The sequence below is a fragment of the Canis lupus genome, chromosome 17 (genome assembly GCF_003254725.2).
Source record: "Canis lupus dingo isolate Sandy chromosome 17, ASM325472v2, whole genome shotgun sequence".
NCBI lineage: Eukaryota > Metazoa > Chordata > Mammalia > Carnivora > Canidae > Canis > Canis lupus.
In genome coordinates, this window is record NC_064259.1 from 7,647,519 (window position 1) to 7,669,064 (window position 21,546).

General features: G+C 44.0%; 2 protein-coding genes across 7 annotated transcripts in view; one reads left to right on the plus strand and one right to left on the minus strand.

Annotated features, from left to right (window-relative positions):
* ATP6V1C2 (ATPase H+ transporting V1 subunit C2) overlaps window positions 1–386 on the plus strand; it is a 52,657-nt gene extending 52,271 nt beyond the window's left edge. For all 6 annotated transcript variants that reach the window (XM_025454665.3, XM_035700668.2, XM_025454667.3 and 3 more), the window contains one exon: window positions 122–386. In XM_025454665.3, the coding sequence (XP_025310450.1) occupies window positions 122–211 (90 nt within the window). In that variant the 3' untranslated portion in view covers window positions 212–386. The remainder of the gene's footprint in view (window positions 1–121) is intronic.
* On the minus strand, window positions 327–21,334 carry PDIA6 (protein disulfide isomerase family A member 6). The gene is made up of 13 exons (XM_025454664.3): window positions 21,187–21,334; window positions 15,486–15,627; window positions 11,502–11,559; window positions 10,934–11,060; window positions 9,375–9,481; window positions 7,896–8,026; window positions 7,387–7,501; window positions 6,628–6,768; window positions 6,005–6,089; window positions 5,803–5,875; window positions 4,306–4,464; window positions 1,908–2,004; window positions 327–1,315 (listed from the first exon to the last, which is right to left on the minus strand). Exons 1-13 carry the CDS (start codon window positions 21,203–21,205, stop codon window positions 1,247–1,249), a joined length of 1,323 nt encoding a protein of 440 aa, XP_025310449.1. The 5' UTR covers window positions 21,206–21,334; the 3' UTR covers window positions 327–1,246.
* Window positions 21,335–21,546: the final 212 nt, after the last annotated feature.

Consider the following 21,546-nt stretch of genomic DNA (forward strand, 5'->3'; position numbering starts at 1 on the left):
GGTTGTGTGCTGTGCGGGGCAGAAAGCATGGTTGGGGCCTAGAGAGCCTCCTTGAGAGTAGAGACAGGACAGCAGATCGGTTTCTGGGTTTAGAGCGCCAATACCACGTCTTCTTTTGCAGGCATCTGTGGAGATCCCGGGCCTGCAGCTCAACAACCAGGACTATTTTCCTTATGTCTACTTCCACATCGACCTCAGTCTTCTCGACTAGAGAGATGAGCTGGCGCCACTGCGCGTTGTTCGTGCAGACTTCTTACAGACACCTTGTTCCCCTTAGCCAGAGAGCCCTACAGAATTCAGATTTTTAGAGAAATTGCTCACAAAAGTTAGTTACAGTTGTATTTATTTTTTTTAAGTTACAATAAAGAAACGCTCAGTCCTTTGAATGGTCTCTTATGTTCTAACAGAACTCAAAACTGCGCTTTACATAAACGGGAGCTGCCTGTTGAGTCGGTAGCCTGCTGCTGTTTCATGTCTTAATGGCCATCTTGTGAGGGCGGAGGAAGACCCTTCCAGATCCCGAGCTCACTGTATCATTAGCGCTATTTCCTAACAGTCACCAGGAACGCCGAGAGACAAACTCCTGTGTGTGAAATGCAGCTCTCAGCGGAAGGCCACTGCTGTTCACCCTTCTTTCTACAAGCTCGCTGTACATTTTACATCTCGAGGCTGGAGCTTGACCTCGTGGGACACATGTGAAATCTGTGCTTGGCAGGCATCCAGATGGTGTCCCCTAGACCACAGGTGTGCAGGGACAGAGGACATCACGGTCAACCCTTCATTATACTAATTCACTGGCTACACATCGGACTCTGAATTTATGATGTGGACACTAACTTCATACATTTATTGGCATTGTCCAAAATATTATTTTATTTTTTAATGGAAAAAAGCCATTAATATTCAAACGAAAGAATCACATTAAAAAACTTAATATAAGAAACAGCCTCCAAGAACATTCAAGCAGCAGTCAGAGGGAGGGAAAAGTATGTCAACAGCCCATCAGTTTTCCTCAAAATATTACTTGATAAGACAACCCAATTCGCTGGCTACAACAATTCATAGAATTTTTCATTGTTTTCTTGAGATGCAAAGTTCACTGTTGCAGTGTTTTCACATGACCAATCAAGTGCTACTTCTTGGTTAAAAAGGCCACTGGTAGACTCATCTGAGTGTGAAGAATGTTCCTTCACTGCTGGGGAAATCTGCTCCCAAGAAAAGAAAACTGAAGTCTGTGCCAAGCCTCTCACAGCTCATCTCTTTCCAAATCGTCCAGCTCCACGTCACTGAGGTCAATGTCGTCTTCCACGGGAAGCTGGAAAACAAAGCCACCGTGAGGCCCTGCAGGGGAGGGAGAGTGGGGGCTCGGAGGGCCCCACGGACTCACCACAGAGGAGCAAACTCATTTCTAGAGATGCCCCGGATTACAGAGCCCATTCCTCCCTAATCCAGCTCCTGCTTTGAACACTCCCTATTATTTCATAGCTGGAAAAGCTGAGAACTTGGGTGAAGTAGGAGTTTGAACTATTACCACCTCTTTAACACCATTTAGCTTGTCCTTCTGGGGAGGAGGGACACAAGTGTACTAGAATGAACACTAATTTCAAAGCTGTAATTTTGTATTTCTCAGACGAAAGGTACATGAATTCCAGGTTCAATGTTTGGTTTCAGAATGAGAATCAGGAAAGAAACGTCAAACACTGAAATTTTCTTGGTTGTCTCTGTCAAGAATAACCAGTGCCATGCAGCCCTGAGAGGCTGGTGAGGTCAGGTGTTTCTGACGCCACGCCAAGGCTTTATCTGGTGGAAAGGTCTTGGCTTACAACAGCAAAGATGCACAGGGATGGGGAGAGTAGGAAGCAGCTGGCCAAGCACCACAATGACAAGTCCCAGCCCTGGGGACTCACCTCGCCATCCTTGCCATCCCAAGGCTCTCTGGTGCTGATGGTGGGGAAAGCCCCACCTCCGACAGGAGCTGTAGATCCGCGCCCAAAAGAGAGCTCCCTGTGGGGAAGATGACCAAAGCAAGCACATACAGATGAAGGAACAATGCTTTAAAATAATGACTTGCCCACCAGGTTCCCGTGGAGGCATCTCTCACCTCCTACTCCTGAACAGTATTATCTCAGGACAAGGTAATGAAATGGCTCAGATCTTGGCATCAGATAAAGTCAATAATTAAGAAAAAGCTATTTTGCTAAAATACAAACGAAGTACACAAAACCTATCAAAATTGCGTAGAACCTAGGCACAACATGGACGTCAGCGTAACGAAACTGTAGACAGACTTAAGACCCCTAATACACCTTATGAAAGATGGCATCTTCAAAGTGCAATTCAGTTCCTTTCCTCAGACGCCTCCGAGCACACAGTAGCACTTAGACCAGCCCAGGGACGCAGGCCTGGAGGTGATGGTGGCGTTTCTCACACCTCAGGCTTTAGGGCAGAGAAGAAGAGTTCTACGATTAAACAGCACCTTATGTCTTAACTTTGACCAATTCTGATAAATATTTCACCAGAAAGACAGAGAGGCAGTCACTGGACTGGGAGTAAGCTTTCTTTAAAAGGAGACTCCAAGCATCCTCAGGTGAAGGGTATTTGGACCACAGGGGAAAGAGGAAAAGCGAACAGGAGTGAAGTCTCCCCTGTGTGCGTCTGATGGTTATTCAGCAGAGTGGGAAAACCGGTTAATTTGATCCACTGCCTTTGGAGACTGCATTTTACATGATGTGCTACCAGTGGTTCTTACACAGGAGCAATTGTCTCCCTAAGGGGCATGTGGCAATGACCGCAGACATTTCTGATGGGAACAACCGTGTGTGCGCATACGTGTGCGAGGCACGCAACTGGCATCTGAAAGGTAGATCCTAAACATCTGTCACTTAGGACAGGGCAAAGATCTGGCCCTGGTGCCAACGTCGAGAAACCTTGATGTCTGAAGATCAGTTACATTCAGAAAACAGATTGTCAGTATGCTGAGACCCGACCCTACACCATTCACCAAACCGTAAGCGTAACACAGGGCAGGATGCTGTCTATGCAGAGTACAGAGGTGTCAGCACAGCCAGTCGGCCCCATGTCTCACACGGTCTGTCTACACTGAGCTAGAATGGCTCAATTCACTATGAAGGGGCAAAGGCCAACCCAAGCGGTGGCTTATGTAAGAAATACAAACCCATGTCAACAGAACAAGGAAAGCCAGGGGTGCTATTCCTTACGAGATTAGCATCCTGAATCAGGTTATTTGTCATCTCTGAACATACATTTCTTCATTGAAACGATGCCAATATGGACAGGAGCTGGTGCTCAAATAAAAGCTATTACCTTCCTATGTAAGCTCAGCAGCACTAAGAGCAAACAGGACTGATGGAAAGATGCCAAGCCTCCTTTAAATAGGAACGAAATTCTGAGGGAACTGTGCCTTGAGGGCAGAGTTCAATTGCTAAAAAAAAGTTTTTTCATAGCTCAGCCATGCTCCTCCCTGTACCACCATTTTCTCTGCAGGGCTGCATGCTCTCATCTCTTCTAGGGGAGCCCGAGAAACACAGCTGCTGCCTCACACAAACCAAAGGGCCATGAACAGATATAAAACCCCAGTCCTTTTCTCAACTTCAGGGTGGGTAGGTAATGCACCCAGACACATACTTGTGTTCTGGCCAAGAGGAACGCTTTAATAGACCTTCAGGGAAGGATCTAGAAATCACTAACACTGTCATGGGTTGAGTGCAGATTTCAAGTGCTGCTACTATATTCCTAGGTTGTCCATTTTAGCTTCCTCGTTGCTGACGAGCTTCTATGGGCTGTGTGACAAACTGCACATTTCCACCAATGGTATTTCTCACTCTGCTTTTCCATGAGCCAGGCCGAACAGGTGTGTGGTTTCTGAGCACACGTGTTGGCTGGTGTGCACATCACCTCCCTGCCAGGAGTACACTCATCTTCACATAACCACCTTCTGGAGCTAATGGCCAGAGATGGAAGCAGTACTCCCTGAGGTCGGGGGCACAAAGCATGTGAGGGTGGCCCCTGGGTGAGACTGGCCCACTGAGACTTTTATGACAATCAGGAAGAGCTCAGTGCCAACAGCACAAAATGGCAAGGTGGCCTTCACTATATAGAATCCTTCCACAGAAAAGGGAACACAGCTCTTAAAAGAGAATTTAGAAAGCAAACACCTAATTCTCCAGAATGCCAAATGTGAAGTAATTCCATTTATTGCCTGGTCTATATAAACCTAGTTTTGAACCCACACCACAAGAGAACTAAGCCACAAAACATAAACAACTCAAGAAAGCAAGAAGTTACCTGAGAAACTCGTTAATGCCTTGCTCGCTGAAAGACCCTTTTAGAAGAGCAAATTTCATCTTGCGGGCATTAATGGCAGCCATGGCCGGGTAGCCAAACCCTCCAATCCCCAATGCATTTTCAAGTTCCGACTGAGCTCCAGCTTCTGTCCACAGCCACCTAAAAAAACAAGCTGGTTGTTAGGATAAAGATTTCTCTCAAATTAGATGGAATCCAAATAGCAGATATAAAAAAAAAGATTACACTATAAATATTTTATGGAACAAAATGGATGCAGGAATAAAAAGGAAGTTCACAACAATAATGTATTCTACATGTACTCTTTAAGATTTTATTTATTTGACACAGAGGGCACGTGGGTGCACAAGAAGGGGGAGTGAGTGGCAGGCAGAGGGAGAGGGAGAAGCCGGCTCATGGAACCCAACGTGGGGCTCAATCCCAGGGTCCTGGGATCATGACCTGAGCTGAAAGCAGATACTTCACCACTTAACCAGCACCCAGGTGCCCCTCTACATGTTTATTTTTTATTTTTTAAGATTTTTTTATTTATTCATGAGAGACACAGAGACATAGGCAGAGGGAGAAGCAGGCTCCATGCAGGGAGCCTGACGTGGGACTTGATCCCAGGACCCCAGGATTATACCCCGGGCTGAAGGCGGCGCTAAACCGCTAAGCCACCCTACATGTTCTTTTAACTACAGTTCCTTTTACATTCCCTACACTACCTCCAGAAGCCCCCCAAGTCTGCAAAGTTTTCCTCCCAGCCCCCAAATTATCTACTAAACCTGGTGAATTTTCTGTCTTTATTACCTGAAATCCTACTAACATCATTTGGATGATTATGCATGCTCTCTAGGAGTATAGGAACTTCTTTGTAAAACTTACTGGTATGTTATTATTCAGCACCGGGAACATGCTCAACCACATTACTCAAGCTCTACAATGGTGAAGAGTAAAGGGCGTCAGCCGTGCTATTCTGTAGGCACACAATCCTCTGTTGAACTAATGGAGGAGGCGCAAGGTCACCTGAGGGCCGGCAGGGGCAGGAGGGCGGTGGGACAGCGATCGATATTGAGGAAGAGAAGCAAAAAGCTGAACAGGAGACATACTTTATCTTAAAAATCTGCCTGTATCTAGTCCTCGCTTGGAAAAGGTAAGAAAACACACTTCTATTTCTGCTTTCTTTATCTGGCCTTCGAAGCTGTACCAGAATCCAGTTATGCGACTAAACTAAGTTTTCGCATGCTAGCCTGGGGCCCCAACCACTATTTAAAATGACTGCTATGAAAAAAATATACACCGTGGCACAGATCAGTATCTTATAAATAAGAGACCTGCATTACTTCTTTTCCTTCTAGGTGAGATTTACCTCTTAAATTTAAAAAATACCAAAGAGAAACAGGGACACATCCCACAGAAATCACAGCAGGAATCAGACACTTCAGGAACATGATGATGCTCTCCCAGCCAAATTGTATTGAGAAAATAACAACTTACCCCCACATTTTCTTTTTGTATTTGTCTGCCAACTTCAGAAGAACTTCTAAGTAAGAATTTCTGCCAGCAGCTCCTGAGTTGAACAGACAAAAATTTTTAAAGGCAAAGATAAACAAGTCTATAACATTAATCAAATAAGCGAACATTCTGAGGGCAGGCAGCACAGAGCAACTAACAGCAAGGGAGCCTCTGTTCATCATACCAGTATCCAGAATGTGGGGCAGCACGGCCACGACACAGAGCTGATGCTCCTCACAGGTCTTCTTAGCAATGTCCTCATTGATGATCTGTGGGCCCAGAAGACAAGGGGTGGTTGGAAGGCCACAGTCACAAAACCCAAAGGTCAGCTTGACAACAAAGACTGGGCATCATCACGCTCACTAAAGAGCAAAGCAGTTCACGAGACCGAGTGACCCTTCCCAAAAAGATTGCCTCATATGCACTACGGCACCAGTGATGGACTTCTGTGATTCATCCCTAAGCCCTTCCCCTGGGATGCTAGCGAGGCACCTATCACATGCTCAGAGCTCCACAAATAACAGCTATTACTTTGAGAACGATGACAGTGTGACCGGATGCATTCTAAGAAGCTTGGTACATGTGTACTCATGGTGTAATTATTTTAGTACTAAAAGTTATGAAAAGTAGCAATTTGTCAGACAGGTTTTCCCCACTTGAAAGTACAGTAACACTTTAAAGAGATCATTTTAAAAGAGAAGGAAAAGAGCTCCTCTGAAAAGGCAAAGTGAGTGTCATTACTGCTTTGGTGCCTGCTACCATCAGACTGGACCATTCCTCTTATCCCAAGTGATGGAAGCGATTTACCTCAAGCAGCTCAGGGGGTGGGGCATTCTCAGAAAACAAATCCAGGGCCCGGGAGACGATGTCAGATCGTGTCCGTCCTCCTTCATATTCCATAGGAGACTCTCCCTTCTGAAATATCTTGATTGTAGGAAACCCCCTAATCTATTAAAAAGAAAAAAATAAGACAAAATCAAATTAACATTTAATAAGGAATAAAATATCTACAGATTCTAACACTACTTTATGGGTGATTTAATTTAACAATATCCCCAGTCTGCATCAGTTCAGGCCAACAGTCTGCCTACCAGGCTTAGCATTTTATATATTTGAGAGAGAGAGAGAAAGCACAAGCAGGGAGCCTGGTGTGGGACTCCATCCCAGGATCCTGGGATCATGACCTCAACTGAAGGAAGATACTTAACCGACTGAGCCCCGCAAAGTGCTCCCAGCCAAGTTTTATTCAAATCTTACATATATATTTAATACAACTATATCTGCTCTAAGACAAATGCACCAACTTCAAAAGCAGTATTAGCAACTTGTAAAAGCCTGGGCAGGCTAAAGATTTGCATTAAGCACACAGCAGAAATAGTGAGATATTAGATTTAAAAAAAAAAAAAAAAAAAAAAAAAAGAGTCCTAAGTTCAAGACTTAATGGTTAACAATAAAGTGCTTTAGTTTCATTACAAATGGCCAAATATCTCCTCTCCTACCGCACAAGGAGGCTTGGGATACTGGATGAAGTAACATAAAAACAATTAGCCTTACAGCCACACTCACCCCGTATCGGCTGGCCAGAAGCTGGTTAACCGTGGCATCCACAGCTGCAAGCTTCACTTTTCCCTTCGTCTGCTCTTTCACCTCTGTAGCTGCAGCAGCCCATTCGGGCTCGAGGCTACAGAAAAACACTTGCACGTTAAAAGTGTATTTTAACTCTCGGCACAAATACTTTAGCTGAGGCATGCATTTCTGCCCAGCCCCGTGAAATCACACTTGGACAACAGGTTGTGTATAGCTCCATGCATGACATGATGCCACCCTCCCACATTCACCTCCCGGGCCTTTGTCACTGCCCTCCCAGAATCTGGATGCTGGCTCCCTGTTCATCTCTGAACACATGACAGAAGAAACTCTTGGCAGTAATGACAATGTGTAATGTCATTCGGAGTCACGAGTTTTTCTGGAGGAGAGCTCGGGGATTACCTAGGCCTGGGTCAGCTTCTTCAAAGCAAACGAGGTGACTACATTGAAGGCACTGTAACTTAAAGAACCTGGTAAAAAGCACTTACTTTTTGCAGTGTCCACACCAAGGAGCATAGAATTCAACCATCCAAACATCGTCACTATCGAGGACATTCTTATCGAAGCTGTCATCTGTGAGCTCGATCACATCCTTCTTATTTGAACTTTCACTCCTACCCTGTGACAGGTGACATGCGACATTCAACTCTGCTTGTCCAGAAAGCACACTACCCTGTTCTAAACAGAATTCTACAATAATCTCTTCCAATGTTAACAAAGTTTGGAGCTTTCTTTCAAGGGAAAACTATCTCACTCAGATTGGGGCTATTCCTTAATAGTATTTTTGCTTGGTAAGCAGTGTTTGCTGTCAATTACCAGAACCTACAGCATAAGCTATCACATGCACCTGAATTCTATCACCTGCTGTTTTATTAAGAGAAAGCCCACATGGCTCACAGAACCACCCAGGAACACTACTCTATTCAGACTGGGCACAGCTGCTCGTTCATCCCAGGATGTTAAACGTACCACAGCTGCTACCTTTCCACAGATAAAGTCCCTACCATTCAAGAGAGCTAATTATAGAATTTAACCCCTTTTTTCCAAAGAAATTTTTTAAAGTTTTACTTATTTAAGTCCTCTCTACACCCAATGTGGGGCTCGAACTCATACCCCCAAGAGCAAGAGTTGTACACTCCTCTGAGTCAGCCAGGCGCCCCCAAAGAATTTTCTTAAATACCAAACGGCAGAAGCAGTCAGTTCTGTTATAGGGCTTTCTGGTGTCTAGGCCAAAAGCCAGGGACTAGGGGAGACAACTGCAACCATTCAGTGTTGGAGTTTGAAATCAAAGGCAAGAGCCAGAAATCTCTGGGTAAGTTCATCATCTGTAGAAGGAAGCTAGTTTTACTGATCTCTTTAAGAGTAAAGGGCCATTTAATCTACATTTTTAAGAATTTAATACCTCTTCACAAGAACATAAGTACATCATGGTTAAACATCACTTGTCATACGGGGGCATCTAAAATACCAATCCACGGAACAAGAAATTGTTTTTTCTTCCATTTGTGTAGAATTTTCCAGAATTTCAGGCTGACTACAGATATAAGCCAAGAGATTATTTAAATTGCTTTCCTCTTTGATTAAAGCCGATCTGGTCTCTCTCTCCACTTTGGAACTACAAAGGCCATAGGATCCCTGAGCCCAGCTCCCCGGCCTGGAGCTCTTTCTCTAGCTACAGCCCAAACTCTTCTATTTTAGCGCTGGGCCAATGAAGCCCATCTGTGGCCTGGTTCTTGGCCTGCAGTTGTGGCAGGGTGCCCTGGGACCAGTGACTTTTGAGGAGGCCAAATGAACAGGATGGGTGGCTGACTTCCTCTGTTATCAGTTGATGTAACCTCATGTTATTTTTCAACTGAAAATTCATTAAAATATTAGTAATAACCAAAAAAATCTATCCTCTCCAAGGAGTCCATATTCTGGCATAAAAATCATCACACGCATTAAAAATCGACATTATACAGCCTTACTTGTTTTCCAGAACTGTATCCGCCACCCCTTCCCCCAAGGCGGTCCTTCACAAGCTGGCGCAGAGCACCAAGAGCAGCATCCACAATGGCTTCGCCAGTTCTGCTCCCTATAGGAAGACAAGGAACAATCACACAAACAGGCGGTGGGGGGCTGTGCACCAGTATGACACTACCTCAATCTGTCAGTTTCATCAGATGTTTGAACACACCCAACAGTACACACGTGTATTTAGCAGAGAGCCAAGTTTTCCCTACCATGCATATTGCACTGGACTTTTCACTGGGAAAGCCAAATCCCCAATTTCAGTTTGAGGTTGTTAGTGTGAACAAGAACATCCTCCTGTACACCTCTTAATACCACTTACAAATGAGAGTAACTCAGGAATGTTTACTGAACAAGGAACACATACACAGATGAATAAGAAACCTGTATCTACTTAATAAAGCAGAGAATATTTCCAAATACAAATTACCAATTGAAGAAAAAAGAAAAACTTTCTATGATAATGGAGAGAAAAAAAATCAGGAAAAAGTAGGATATGAAAGGTCTGAAAAGTCACATAATCCAGGCCTCTTTTTTCTCTCTTGCTGACAACACTGTTATTTTAGGCTTTTTTAGGTTCTCTAGCTGAATTTACTCCTTGTCTAAGAAGTAACTGAATTACTGAAACTCAATAATGACAACAGCCTTTGGAAGTTTAGCCAAAAACTATACTCAAGAAAAAGTCAGGAGGCTGTTAACTGACTCAGAAGTATATGGGCAATCTAAGCCATGAGGCTATCTTCAGAGTTCAAAGGCAAAACTCTAATAAAATTTCTTTAGAAAATTTCCTATTTTTTTTTTTTTTTTTTTAAGATTTTACTCATTCACGAGACACAGAGGGAGAGAGAGACAAAGAGAGGCAGAGGGAGAAGCAGGCTCCCTGCAGGGAGCCAGATTCAGAACTCAATCACAGGACCCTCGGATCACAACCTGAGACACTCAATCACTGAGCCACCCAAGTGTCCCAATTTTGTGTTTTTTTAAAAGTAGTTTCTTATCAAACGTCTGAGAACATTTTGACCTGACATTAGAAGAAAATACAGTACAGCAATATTCAGAATGTGTTCAGATGGTGTGTACTACAGCCCTGGATGATACTTCCTAACACAAAAGTCCAAGAACTGCACATAACATAGCCTTCTAGTCTGTTCCTTCTTTATCTCCAGATGCCTCCATCCTCGGAAGCAGTGCCCCTTCCACCTATCTACCTGGAAATACACCAAATTAAGAAATGCACTAGGAAAGAAAGAGAGGATTTTCTCACTCTAGACCCAAGAGTTGGCAAACTTTGTGAAGGGCCCAACAGTAATTATCTTTAGCTGGGCAGTAATTATTATCTTTGTCTGTTGCAGCCACTAGATGCTGCCATTTTGGTGTGAAAGCAACTACAAACGGTATGTAAACAGGTATGACTGTGTTCTGAAAAATAAACAGGCCTTTGCTCCTATTTTTTTACCTACCTGCTCAAATTAAAATTCCAACCAGGGGGAATGGAGCAGTTAGGGAAAGTCCTTACCCTGATAATCTTCTGGTCTGTTTTTGTTGGATCCAAAAATCTTAATGGTAGGAAATCCCTGAACACCATATTGACCTCCCAGAGACTGATGTTTATCTGCGTCCACTGCACCAACTTTGACAACATCCTGTGAAAAAATAAAAGTATTACCTATTTTTCTTTCAAATAGCAGATTCCACAAAAACCCACCATTTGATTCATGTAGACTCAGGGACAAGAAAATAAAGGGCAGGATTAGGTTTACAAAAATGGAATTACTTTAGCCTGGAGAAATCATTCCTACGTGGAATGACGGGGGAATGTTAAGTCAGCCCTAGAGAGGGAATTCTGTTGCTCCCAGAATTACTACAACTAAGAGTAATTATGTCGTTAATCTGGAAAATCGAATTAACGAACACAGCCAATGTAAAAATGAGATGTAAATTATCCCCTTGATCTCTACATGATTTCGGCACCGGAACAAAGGTTCTGAACTTCAATGTGCAAATTATTTTCCTATTGCACATTAAGCCCAGTTGTATACTTATTTATATGTATACACCTGAATGTGGACATTTTAGAAACTTACTTTTAATGCAGTTGCTACCTTCTTCCATTCTGGTGTCAGCCTCTGGCAGTGGCCACACCTTTTGGGAGATGAAAACACAGGCAACGATTAATATCTTGGATCCCCAATTCAAAAATCCTCTACCAACAGTCTACAGAGTGAGTTGCACAGGGGTGGGTGCAAACGGTACCCACCGGGGAGTACATACAGGCATTAATAAAACACAGAGATGTGAAGGAACTTTCCATTTTAAGGCTTTACTATAATCCTTTTTCATATACTAATTTAAAAAGTTTAAACTGTCATTTCTAACTCTATCCTGGGGTAGGAACTTTGGCATTTATCCGGTCAAGTGTACCTCAATGGCTGGTCTGAGTTAAAAGGTCAGGCAAAATGTAGATTCTTGGGCCCCATGAAATCAAGACTCCTAGAGAAGGTGTTCAGGAACCCGCATTTTATTAAGATCAATTAGTGATTCTTAAGCTCATTAAGGTTTGATACTCTGTGATCTAGTTCAACCTCTTCATTTTATAGATGAGGCATCTGTATTAAAGCCTAAATCTCAATGCTCTTTGGCTCCCACAGAAGCATGTAGGGTTACAAATGTACATGTAATCCCAAATCTTCTAGTAAGCTAAAAAGTACTTGATACCACAAGGTAGAGATAAAAGAGTGAGAGGAAACAAGAGAGACCGAGATGAGTACACAAGGAAAAACAACTTTAATCTTCTAAGGAACAGTATTTAAAATAAATTATCCTGAACTATACAGACATGTGCTTTTAAAAGTTATAGATACACACACCTGTTACGTTTATACCATTTATCGAGGCTGTAAACTGTTTTACTGTTCGTTTTCACTGCTGAATAACATCCATTGGATGAAGACACTATAGCCAGTTTACCCATAGGTGATTAGTTGTTTTTTAGAACAAAGTCTCCTAATTAGGGTTCTAAAAACCTACTAAGCAAATGCCACATGCCAGGACCATGAGGAGCCCTTCACACAGGATTTCAATTTCATTTCATCAACAAAACATTGAAGACAGGCCTTGTTATTTTCACCTTATGGATGAGCAGACAGAGGCTGAGAAGTTCAGAAACCTGTCCAATATCACATCACACAGGTGTCTGGTGACAGAGCTGCTGGATAGGTCTCTGTGACTCCAGGTCCCACATTCTTAATCACTATATATTATTACCTTCCGCAGGAGCCTAAGCCTATCTCAATATTTTAATAGAATCTTCTGGGAAATATCCTGGAATGCCGGTTCTACATACTTAAAATCTAGTATCTTTTGCTGTTCAGGTGAGCTACTTAGAAGTCCAGGTGTCAAAACTTTATAGGATTTTGTGGGCTCTTGAGTCTCCCTTTATTCTATGAAAGGACTCATATCAAAGATCGTCAAGAGTATATATTCTCTTTAATTTCGATATGAAGCATAGTAAAGACACAACAGAAAGCCACAAAAATACAACACATCTCTACACCTCTACCCAGAGTTCTTCACCTGTAGTGCACAGATCCTAAAATTGGTGGATAAAAATTCATGGGTTCCAGGAACTTTTGATGAAGGGAAACCACCTCTTTTTCACTAACTTGGAAATAAAGGCTTTCCTTCAATGGTGAACATTCACAGCACACCACTTGTCACAAGTGAACTCACAGCTACCTTCACATCACTTCACTACCAGAGCTGCTCCACTGATCTCCCAACCTCATTTATGCTGATCACTATTTCATGATTATGGTGTCTAGGTGTTAGATCTTCCGCTGGATCTTGGTATTTACTGTCCCAGTGCAAGAGTACTACATAACCACATCTATCTATCAATACACACACACACACACACTTTTTAAAGATTTATTTATTCATTCATGATAGACATAGAGAGAGAGAGAGAGAGAGAGAGGCAGAGACACAGGCAGAGGGAGAAGCAGGCTCCATGCCAGGAGCCTGACGCGGAACTCGATCCCAGGACTCCAGGATCGCGCCCCGGGCCAAAGGCAGGCGCCAAACCGTTGAGCCACGCAGGGATCCCCCACATCAATATTTATTTTAACATTTTGATAATGGTATTTCAATATTTTAGGTTCCATGACCTCGTGTCCTTTATTTTATACACGGAAAAGGAAAACCTTTATTCTGGGGAGAATTCAAAGCCTTCACCAAGCTGCCAAGTCCAAACACAAGAAGAGAGGAAAAACACTTGCTCTAATGATACCTCCTCTTCCCCAGAACACTAGGAAGCAAAACTGCCATGTTAACAGTAACCATTAACTACATGATCCAGATCCGACCTTCTCAACTGTGCTCTCTGGTTTAGTTTTAGAGTGAGGTATATTCTCTAATATCGTAGCTCCCCAAAACAATGTCAATTACTCATTCTAAAATGATTAAAAAAAAATCTAACTTATAAAAATTGCATACAAAGGCATCCAACACTTAAGTTTCTACAATTATTATCGGTACATTTACTTATATGAATGAACTAACCCATACAGAATTCTCATTTGGATTTAACAAAAAAAAAAAAAACAAAAAAAAAACAAAAAAAAGAAACTTTAAAAAAAAAAAAAGGCATTAAGCTGAATAGTATTCACAATGTAGCAACATAAAAGTAGAGGATTTTACCTTAATTTGCCACATTGAACATTAAGTGAAATAGTCCATGAAAACTGGTATTGAGTTTCCAAAACTCAGTTTTCATGGTCTTGCAAAGGAAAAACTTAAAGCAATGAAGGAAAACCTTTCAAGTATAGCCTAAAATGCACCAACTCAGGTAAGAAGAATTTTTTTAAAAGATTTTATTTATTAATGAGAGACAGAGAGAGAGAGAGAGAGAGAGAGAGAGAGAGAGAGGCACAGACACAGGCAGAGGGAGAAGCAGGCTCCACGCAGGGAGCCCGACATGGGACTCGAATCCCGGGTCTCCAGGATCATACCCTGGGCCAAAGGCAGTGCTAAACCCCTGAGCCACCCAGGCTGTCCCGGTAGGAATTTCTAAGAATTTCATTTACTACTCCCTATGTGAGTGTGGGGGGCACAGCTCACCTCTAGAAGGACTTCCTGGTTCTCAGACCACCACACAGTTTATCTGTAAGACACACAGCCGGCTGGGGCTCAGCGAACCTGCAGGCTGCTAATTTACAGAAGTACAGCCTCATGCACATTTTGCAGTTCCCATTAATCTGCCTCTACACTTCTATTTGTTGGGTTTTTGTTTTGTTTGCGTTATATGCTTAACTACACACACAATTAGTTCAATACTATATTTTGACTACGTATAATTGTGCATCATTAATTTCAATATAATTACATCTTTATTCTACAAGGGTTTTTTTTTTTTCCCTCAGCAATGCATGTAAGGCAAGAGAAGAATTTTTTTAAAAGAATTATTTATTTATTTATGAGAGAGAGAGAGAGAGAGAGAGAGAGAGAGAGGCAGAGACACAGGAGGAGGGAGAAGCAGGCTCTATGCCGGAAGCCCGACATGGGACTTGATCCTGGGACTCCAGGATCGCGCCCTGGGCCAAAGGCAGGCACCAAACCCCTGAGCCACCCAGGGATCCCCGAAGAATTTTTAAATTAGACCAGATTTTTCTAATATTTCTGGAAGCAACTCTCAAGAAACAAAATGGAATCACTAGTTCTTCCCTTTCCTGGGCCCAATATTCTTTCACCATGAGTTTTCCTTCCATCAAGATCCTACTTAACTCATCACTGATATATATATATATATATTTTTTTTTTTAATTACAAGAAAAATTTTCTTTCTTCTTTCTTGCAACAATTAGTTACTTCAACCATTTTTTTCCAATGGACTCCATCTCCATGGCCTTTAACTGGCACCACTTCAGGCAGTCTCCCATCCCCTTCTCTACTTCTTTTGAACAAGCAGTATACTAGATAAACTAGACGGCTGAATGAGAGCACATTTTCATGTAATATTTCTCCTAATTTTATAAAGTACCATCAATATCCCACAACTGTTTTATACTTACCATGGAGCATAGAATTCTACCAGCCACAAATTATCACTTTGAATAACTTCCCGGTTGAAATTTGATGGGGTTAGTTCAATCACATCATCGCTGGAGGAATAAAGACCGTTTGCTGCTAGGAAGAAGGTGCAGCTCACCAGACCTGTGGTAAGGACACAAAGCACAGCATGAGTGAAAGGGTTCATGCTCCAGCAGCCAACTTGGACAATGGGGGTGGGGTCTTCTATCGCTCAAGGTCCTTCTAGGGCAGGGTCCCTTGGACCCCCAGTGCCCTCCCCTTCTCCTGCTCACTGCAGGGCACAGCAAGTAGGAAACAGAGGCCATATGCTCACCTCTTGAACTGTAGCCAGAAAAAGATTTCTTACTTCGTGCTTATGCACTAACATCTTCATTCTTTACAGTCACCTTGTGAGGTAATACTACTGTTGTTTTATGGGCAAGGATACTGAAAAGCTGGGAGGCCTCTCTGTGACCCTAGGCAATCCACACAGCATTATTTCTCATGTTATTCAGTTGCAATATTAGCACACCATCTTTATTACTACTTTTGGAGGAAAAATTGTCTCCTCTACTAAAATAGGACTACCAAGGGCAGTAATTCCTTTTATAAATATTTTTATTTCTGCTAATACTATTCATGACAATCACCCAGCACAGGCAATGCTGTTGGATGAGCTTACAAAGATTTTTCATATAAATGTTATAAAGAGAGGATGAGGGCAGCCCGGGTGGCTCAGCGGTTTAGCGCCGCCTTCAGCCCAGGGTGTGATCCTGGAGACCCGGGATCGAGTCCCACGTCAGGCTCCCTGCATAGAGCCTGCTTCTCCCTCTGCCTGTGTCTCTGCCTCTCTCTCTCTCTCTCTATGAATAAATAAATAAAATCTTAAAAAAAATAAAGTGAGGATGGAGTCTTGTCGTTATTATTGATAGCACAGTTTAGCCACACGGTGGACCAAGTGCATTTTGGCTGGCTACTCCAGGAACTGAAAGGTAATTTTTAACTGTTATACAGGAAGAAAAGTTCCGAACTGACTTATGAATATTTTAAGAGCTCAAAAGTTTTTTTGAATAGGTAGTACTACCAAAATTCTACCTCCTCCTTTTAAATATATGTAGAATTTTTGTTTTCCAATTGCATTGCATCTAATACCTTCAGAATAATGCTTAATAATGGACTATTCTTGACTTTAATATTTTCTTATTTGCTGGATTTGGAGTTGAAACAGATAAACTTTATGATAGTAAAGGAATTCCTACCTGTTACTTCCTCTTTAGCATCTATGAAGATGATTTTATTTCTTTTTATCTACTGATGCAATAAACTGTGAAACTGCCCTGTCTTCTAAGGCAGCATGTGTGCATCATTGCAATCACATTTACATGTCTTGTAGATAGGATCTGGAAGATTTCAAATGGAGCTTTTTGGAATAGCTCAATGGTGTATTTCTTCTGGAAGGAGTATACACCAATGTCAACGCTTCTGTTGCTAAATCTTCTACCTTGTAGTTACATAGCGCTTTCAATTTTCAAATCACTCTCAAATACGTTAGACCACTTGGTGTTTCAAAGCATTGATAACTGGAGAGCAGGAATAATCCTGCTTTTGTAAATAAGGAAACAAAGGCACATCTAGTGGCCCATCTGTGGTCTCTGACATCTATTTCCAAGTTCTTCCCATTAAACCACAGTTGTCTTTTTAGTGCTCAGGATAAAATGGTTCAGTAGGTCATGGGCATGAATAAACCAAGTAATGATGTTGTTCAAAAATACTGCATCGGAGGGGTGCCTGGCTGGCTCAGTCAGCAGAGCTGAGCATGCAATGCTCAGTCTCAAGGATGTGAGTTCAAGCCCCACACCGGGCATGGAGCCTACTTTAAAAAAAAAAAAATTGCATCTCAATTATAGATTGGCTAATATCGGAATTTAGGAAATAAAACTGTGGACTTTACTAAGGCGGACATGAGAGGTTATCATGCAGGAAGTATGACTAGATTTGCTTTCTAGAGAGTTTTCTAGCTCCAATGCAGACGGGTTGGGGAAACTCTCAAGAGAGTGGTGGCACCCAAACCTAGGGAAAGATGGAATGGGCAGCAGTGACACACGCTACTGGGAGATCAAATAGGAGATGGAAAATGAACTGCTGGATTTAATGACAAATCGCTGGGACCCAGGACAGCTGTGGTGAAGGACTGAGAATAAGCAGCAGCCAATCTGCAAAGGACTGGAGAGGGTAGGAGGGAACAAGTTGATGAAAACAGGTAACTCTTTAAAACAAGTTTTATTAGAAAGAGCACAAGAGAGCAAGCAAACCTGCGGTAGAAGGGAGGTTTCTTTTTTTTTTTTTTTTTAATTTTTATTTATTTATGATAGTCACACACAGAGAGAGAGAGAGAGAGAGAGAGAGAGGCAGAGACACAGGCAGAGGGAGAAGCAGGCTCCATGCACCGGGAGCCCGATGTGGGATTCGATCCCGGGACTCCAGGATCGCGCCCTGGGCCAAAGGCAGGCGCTAAACCGCTGCGCCACCCAGGGATCCCAGAAGGGAGGTTTCTTTTTAAAGTCGAGAGTGATCTGAGCATGAAGGGAAAAAATATGGGGAGTGGGAGAGGCTCAAGATAAAGGGGAGGAATAATGAAATAAAATGCCTGGAATGAGGAAGGGAGGGAACCAGGGTCAGTGACAGGGGCAGCCCAGGACAAGATGGCCTCCTTTTCCACTTCGAGAGGTGGGAAAGGGTGCATGCGGATGGAGGTCAAGCCAACCAAAGTGGGGTTCTCTTGATAACCTCTACTGTCCAATATGGCAGCCACTTGCCACATGCAGCTGCCCCTACATGTGCAAACAGCATAAAGAGTGCACTATATTTTGATGACTTGGTAGGAGGAAAAAAGTATCTTATTAGTATTTTTGAAATTGATTACATGCTAAAATGGTATCTTATAGACACTTGGGAAATTTATATTAAAATTAACTTCACCTATTTCTTTTAAGCCTTTTAAACGTGGTTAACAGAATATTTAAAAATTAGATATGAAGTTTGCATTATCATCTCCATGGGACTGTGCTGCTCAATTATATTTTTGTTGTTGCAGGAAAGGTTAAGGGGAGCTTGACATATCTAACAAAGTAAATTAAGAATCCAAGCAGAAAAAAAAAAAAAAAAAAAAAAAAGAATCCAAGCAGAGTCCTAATTCTGAATAAACTTAGAACTTAAGACTGGTCCTGGAAAATCTCCACAGAGATCTACTTTCTGAAGTTTTGTTTTTTTAATCAACATGAATTGATACTTGTTCGATACACTGAGCTCACTGAAATTTTTGAAAATGCAAAAGAAAACCCATCAACAGTTCCACTAGAATGGGCAGTATTTTGGTGAATATTCTTACTGACATTTCTATGTAACTCAGAGCTCTAAAACTTCATACTTATATGCATGTGGTCATTCTATACATTCCTTTCTGTAACCTTTTTTCACTCAAAATAAGTCAGACTGGGCGGCCTGGGTGGCTCAGAGGTTCAGCGCCGCCTTCAGCCCAGGACCTGATCCTGGAGACCCGGGATCGAGTCCCAGGATGCGCTCCCTGCATGGAGGCTGCTTCTCCCTCTGCCTGTGTCTCTGCCTCTCTGTATGTATCTCATTAATAAATTTTAAAAATCTTAAAAAAAAATAAGTCAGACATTTTCTATATAATTATGGACTCCTTATCACTCTCATCCCCTATATAGCCATTATCATGTTGCCAATCCACGACTAACAGAATTTATTTCTGATTTGTCTCTATTAACAGACCAATGCTGAAAATTCTTTTTTTTTTTTCAATGCTGAAAATTCTTATACTTTCCCTTCCCCTCAAATAAATATACATATTTTCTTAAGAGATGATCTTACAGGGGGACTGGGGGAAGAGCTAATATTTCAATATATGTATCTGTCCAAGTACCCTCCAGAAACTGACATGGTAACTAAGAATACTGAAATAGCACCACACACCAAGCACTAGCTAAACAACTAAGATATATTAACTCATTTCAAGAACTCTATGTGCTCATTTTTACACCAGGAAACAGAGCCACAGAGAAGACAAGCTTGCCCAAGGCCACACAATTGGAAAGAGATAGAACATTGTTATGCAATCCAAATTTTTAACCAAAGGACTGGAGACTGCATTAGTATAATCCCAAGGAGGGCCATTAGGTAGATAGTGGGAGGAGAATTAGGTCCTCTCCCTTCTCCTGTCAATCACGGACAGCAGGGATGTTACAAGCAGGCTAGCTTCACGGAAGGGGATGGACCATGATTTTTACCTCAGGAATGTGCTTCCTTTCCCTACAGGGATGGTCATGACATCAGTGTAACACGGACGAGGGTTTGGGTCCCCCCGTCCCCCCCCCCCCCCAGCAATGGTGTGTGGCTTATTTGTCTTTAAATTTTGCCTAATTCTCACAAGAGCCTCCTCTTTCTTTTAAATGGCTCTGCAACGGAGATGTCTTGATAATAAAGATTGGGGACCCAAATTCCTTAAAAGGCACAATGACCTCGTAGGGCCTAGAAAGAAACTGAACATAATACTCAGAAACACAGATTACAAGATGTATAGATTCCAATAGCATGAAAGAAGCCAGTAACTACTCCCTTCAGAAACCCTCAAGAAAACCAACAACAACAATAAAAACAAAAACAAAAACCCGGGGCCACTTAAGATGATAAAGTAAATCGATCTCGACTAATAATGTTCTGTTTCTACAATTCACATGGCGGTTCCACTCACGGATAATGAGCACCAATGGGAAATTGGAACATCCGAGTGTCTAGCATCCCTGGGAGCAGATGGTCTTGCCATCTGTGGCTCCCCATTATCCCTCCACAGTAGCTAAGGACGTTATAAATCCACATCAGCAGCATCTCCGTCCCACCACACCTGCTAGGAAGAAGAGTACAAGATCCCAAAAGCAGTCATCTAGAAACCAACAGGGCTCCCCCCCAAAAAACGCTCACGACGTGTAATCAAGTAACGGGTTAACTGACAGGATCCCTGACCCTTTCGGAGCCGAGTGTGAATTCGCCCCGAGGGAAACTGAACGCAGACCGGAACCTGTTCCCCTCCTGTAGCTTCTCCGCAGGAGTACAGCCAAGTGTTCGTCTCTTGCCTCCTCCCGGGAGACCTCTACGAACCCCCGATCCCGAGCAGCACCCAGAGCGGGGTGGTACCGGCTCCCGGGCCCCCGGGCTCCCGGCTGGTAACGCGGGGCCGGGCCGGGGCGCCGCGGGTGGCACCAAAGGGAGCCACAGAAGCGACGGGATCCTCCTCCCCGCACTCCCTGCGCTTCCTAAAACAGACCTTTACGCAATGCACGCAAGGCTGCCGCTCCATTTAGTTTTCGGAGTCCAAGCCCCCGGCTCAGGGGCTCTGGGAGGGCACCGGCCCCCTTCCCGGGCCACGCTCCGGCCTGCTTCCACTTCCAGGGCCGGCTCTGCTCCCGGGGTGCCCCTCCGTGGGCTTCCAGCGAACACCCCGCCAGGGCCCGGGCTGCTCCGCGCGGCTCCCACGCAGCTCCCGGCCTCGGCTGCCCGCGCCCCCGCGCGCCCGCGCCCCGCCGCCGAGCCGCCCCGAGGCCGCCAGGGCCCCGCGCCCCCACCGCAGCCCGCCCCGCCCGGACCTCCCGAGGGCAGCCCCCGCGGGCGACGAGGCCGCGCGCCTACCCAGCACCAGGCGAGCCATGCCGAGCGCCCGCGCCGCCGCGTCGTCCCGCCGCCGCCTGAGCTCCGCGCGCCGCGCCCCCGCCGCCCCTCGTCCCGCCCTCGGCCCGTGAGGCAGGCGCCGGGCGGCGCGGCGGGGACGGGCCGGAAGGCGCTCGCCAAGCCGTGGCCGCCGCTCATTGGTCGCCGCGGGCCTCGCTCATTCGCGCAGCCAATGGGAGGCGGCCGGGTAGAGGTTCCCGGTTTGATTTTTTTCTCGGGGGCGGAGCCAGCGGCGGAAGGAGGGACTTGCTGGGGGCGGGGCGGCCCCTCCTTTTCCTCGGGGGGCGCTGCGGGGGCGCTGGGGGGCGCTGGGACCCCGCC

Excerpts from the sequence above, each read along its gene's own strand:
- PDIA6 (XM_025454664.3), bottom strand. Across the intron at positions 6,769-7,386 it reads TTCTGGCCAGCCGATACGGG|ATTAGGGGGTTTCCTACAAT; the intron begins GTGAGTGTGGCT and ends TCTTTTTAATAG. Across the intron at positions 6,090-6,627 it reads CACCCCCTGAGCTGCTTGAG|ATCATCAATGAGGACATTGC; the intron begins GTAAATCGCTTC and ends CTGGGCCCACAG.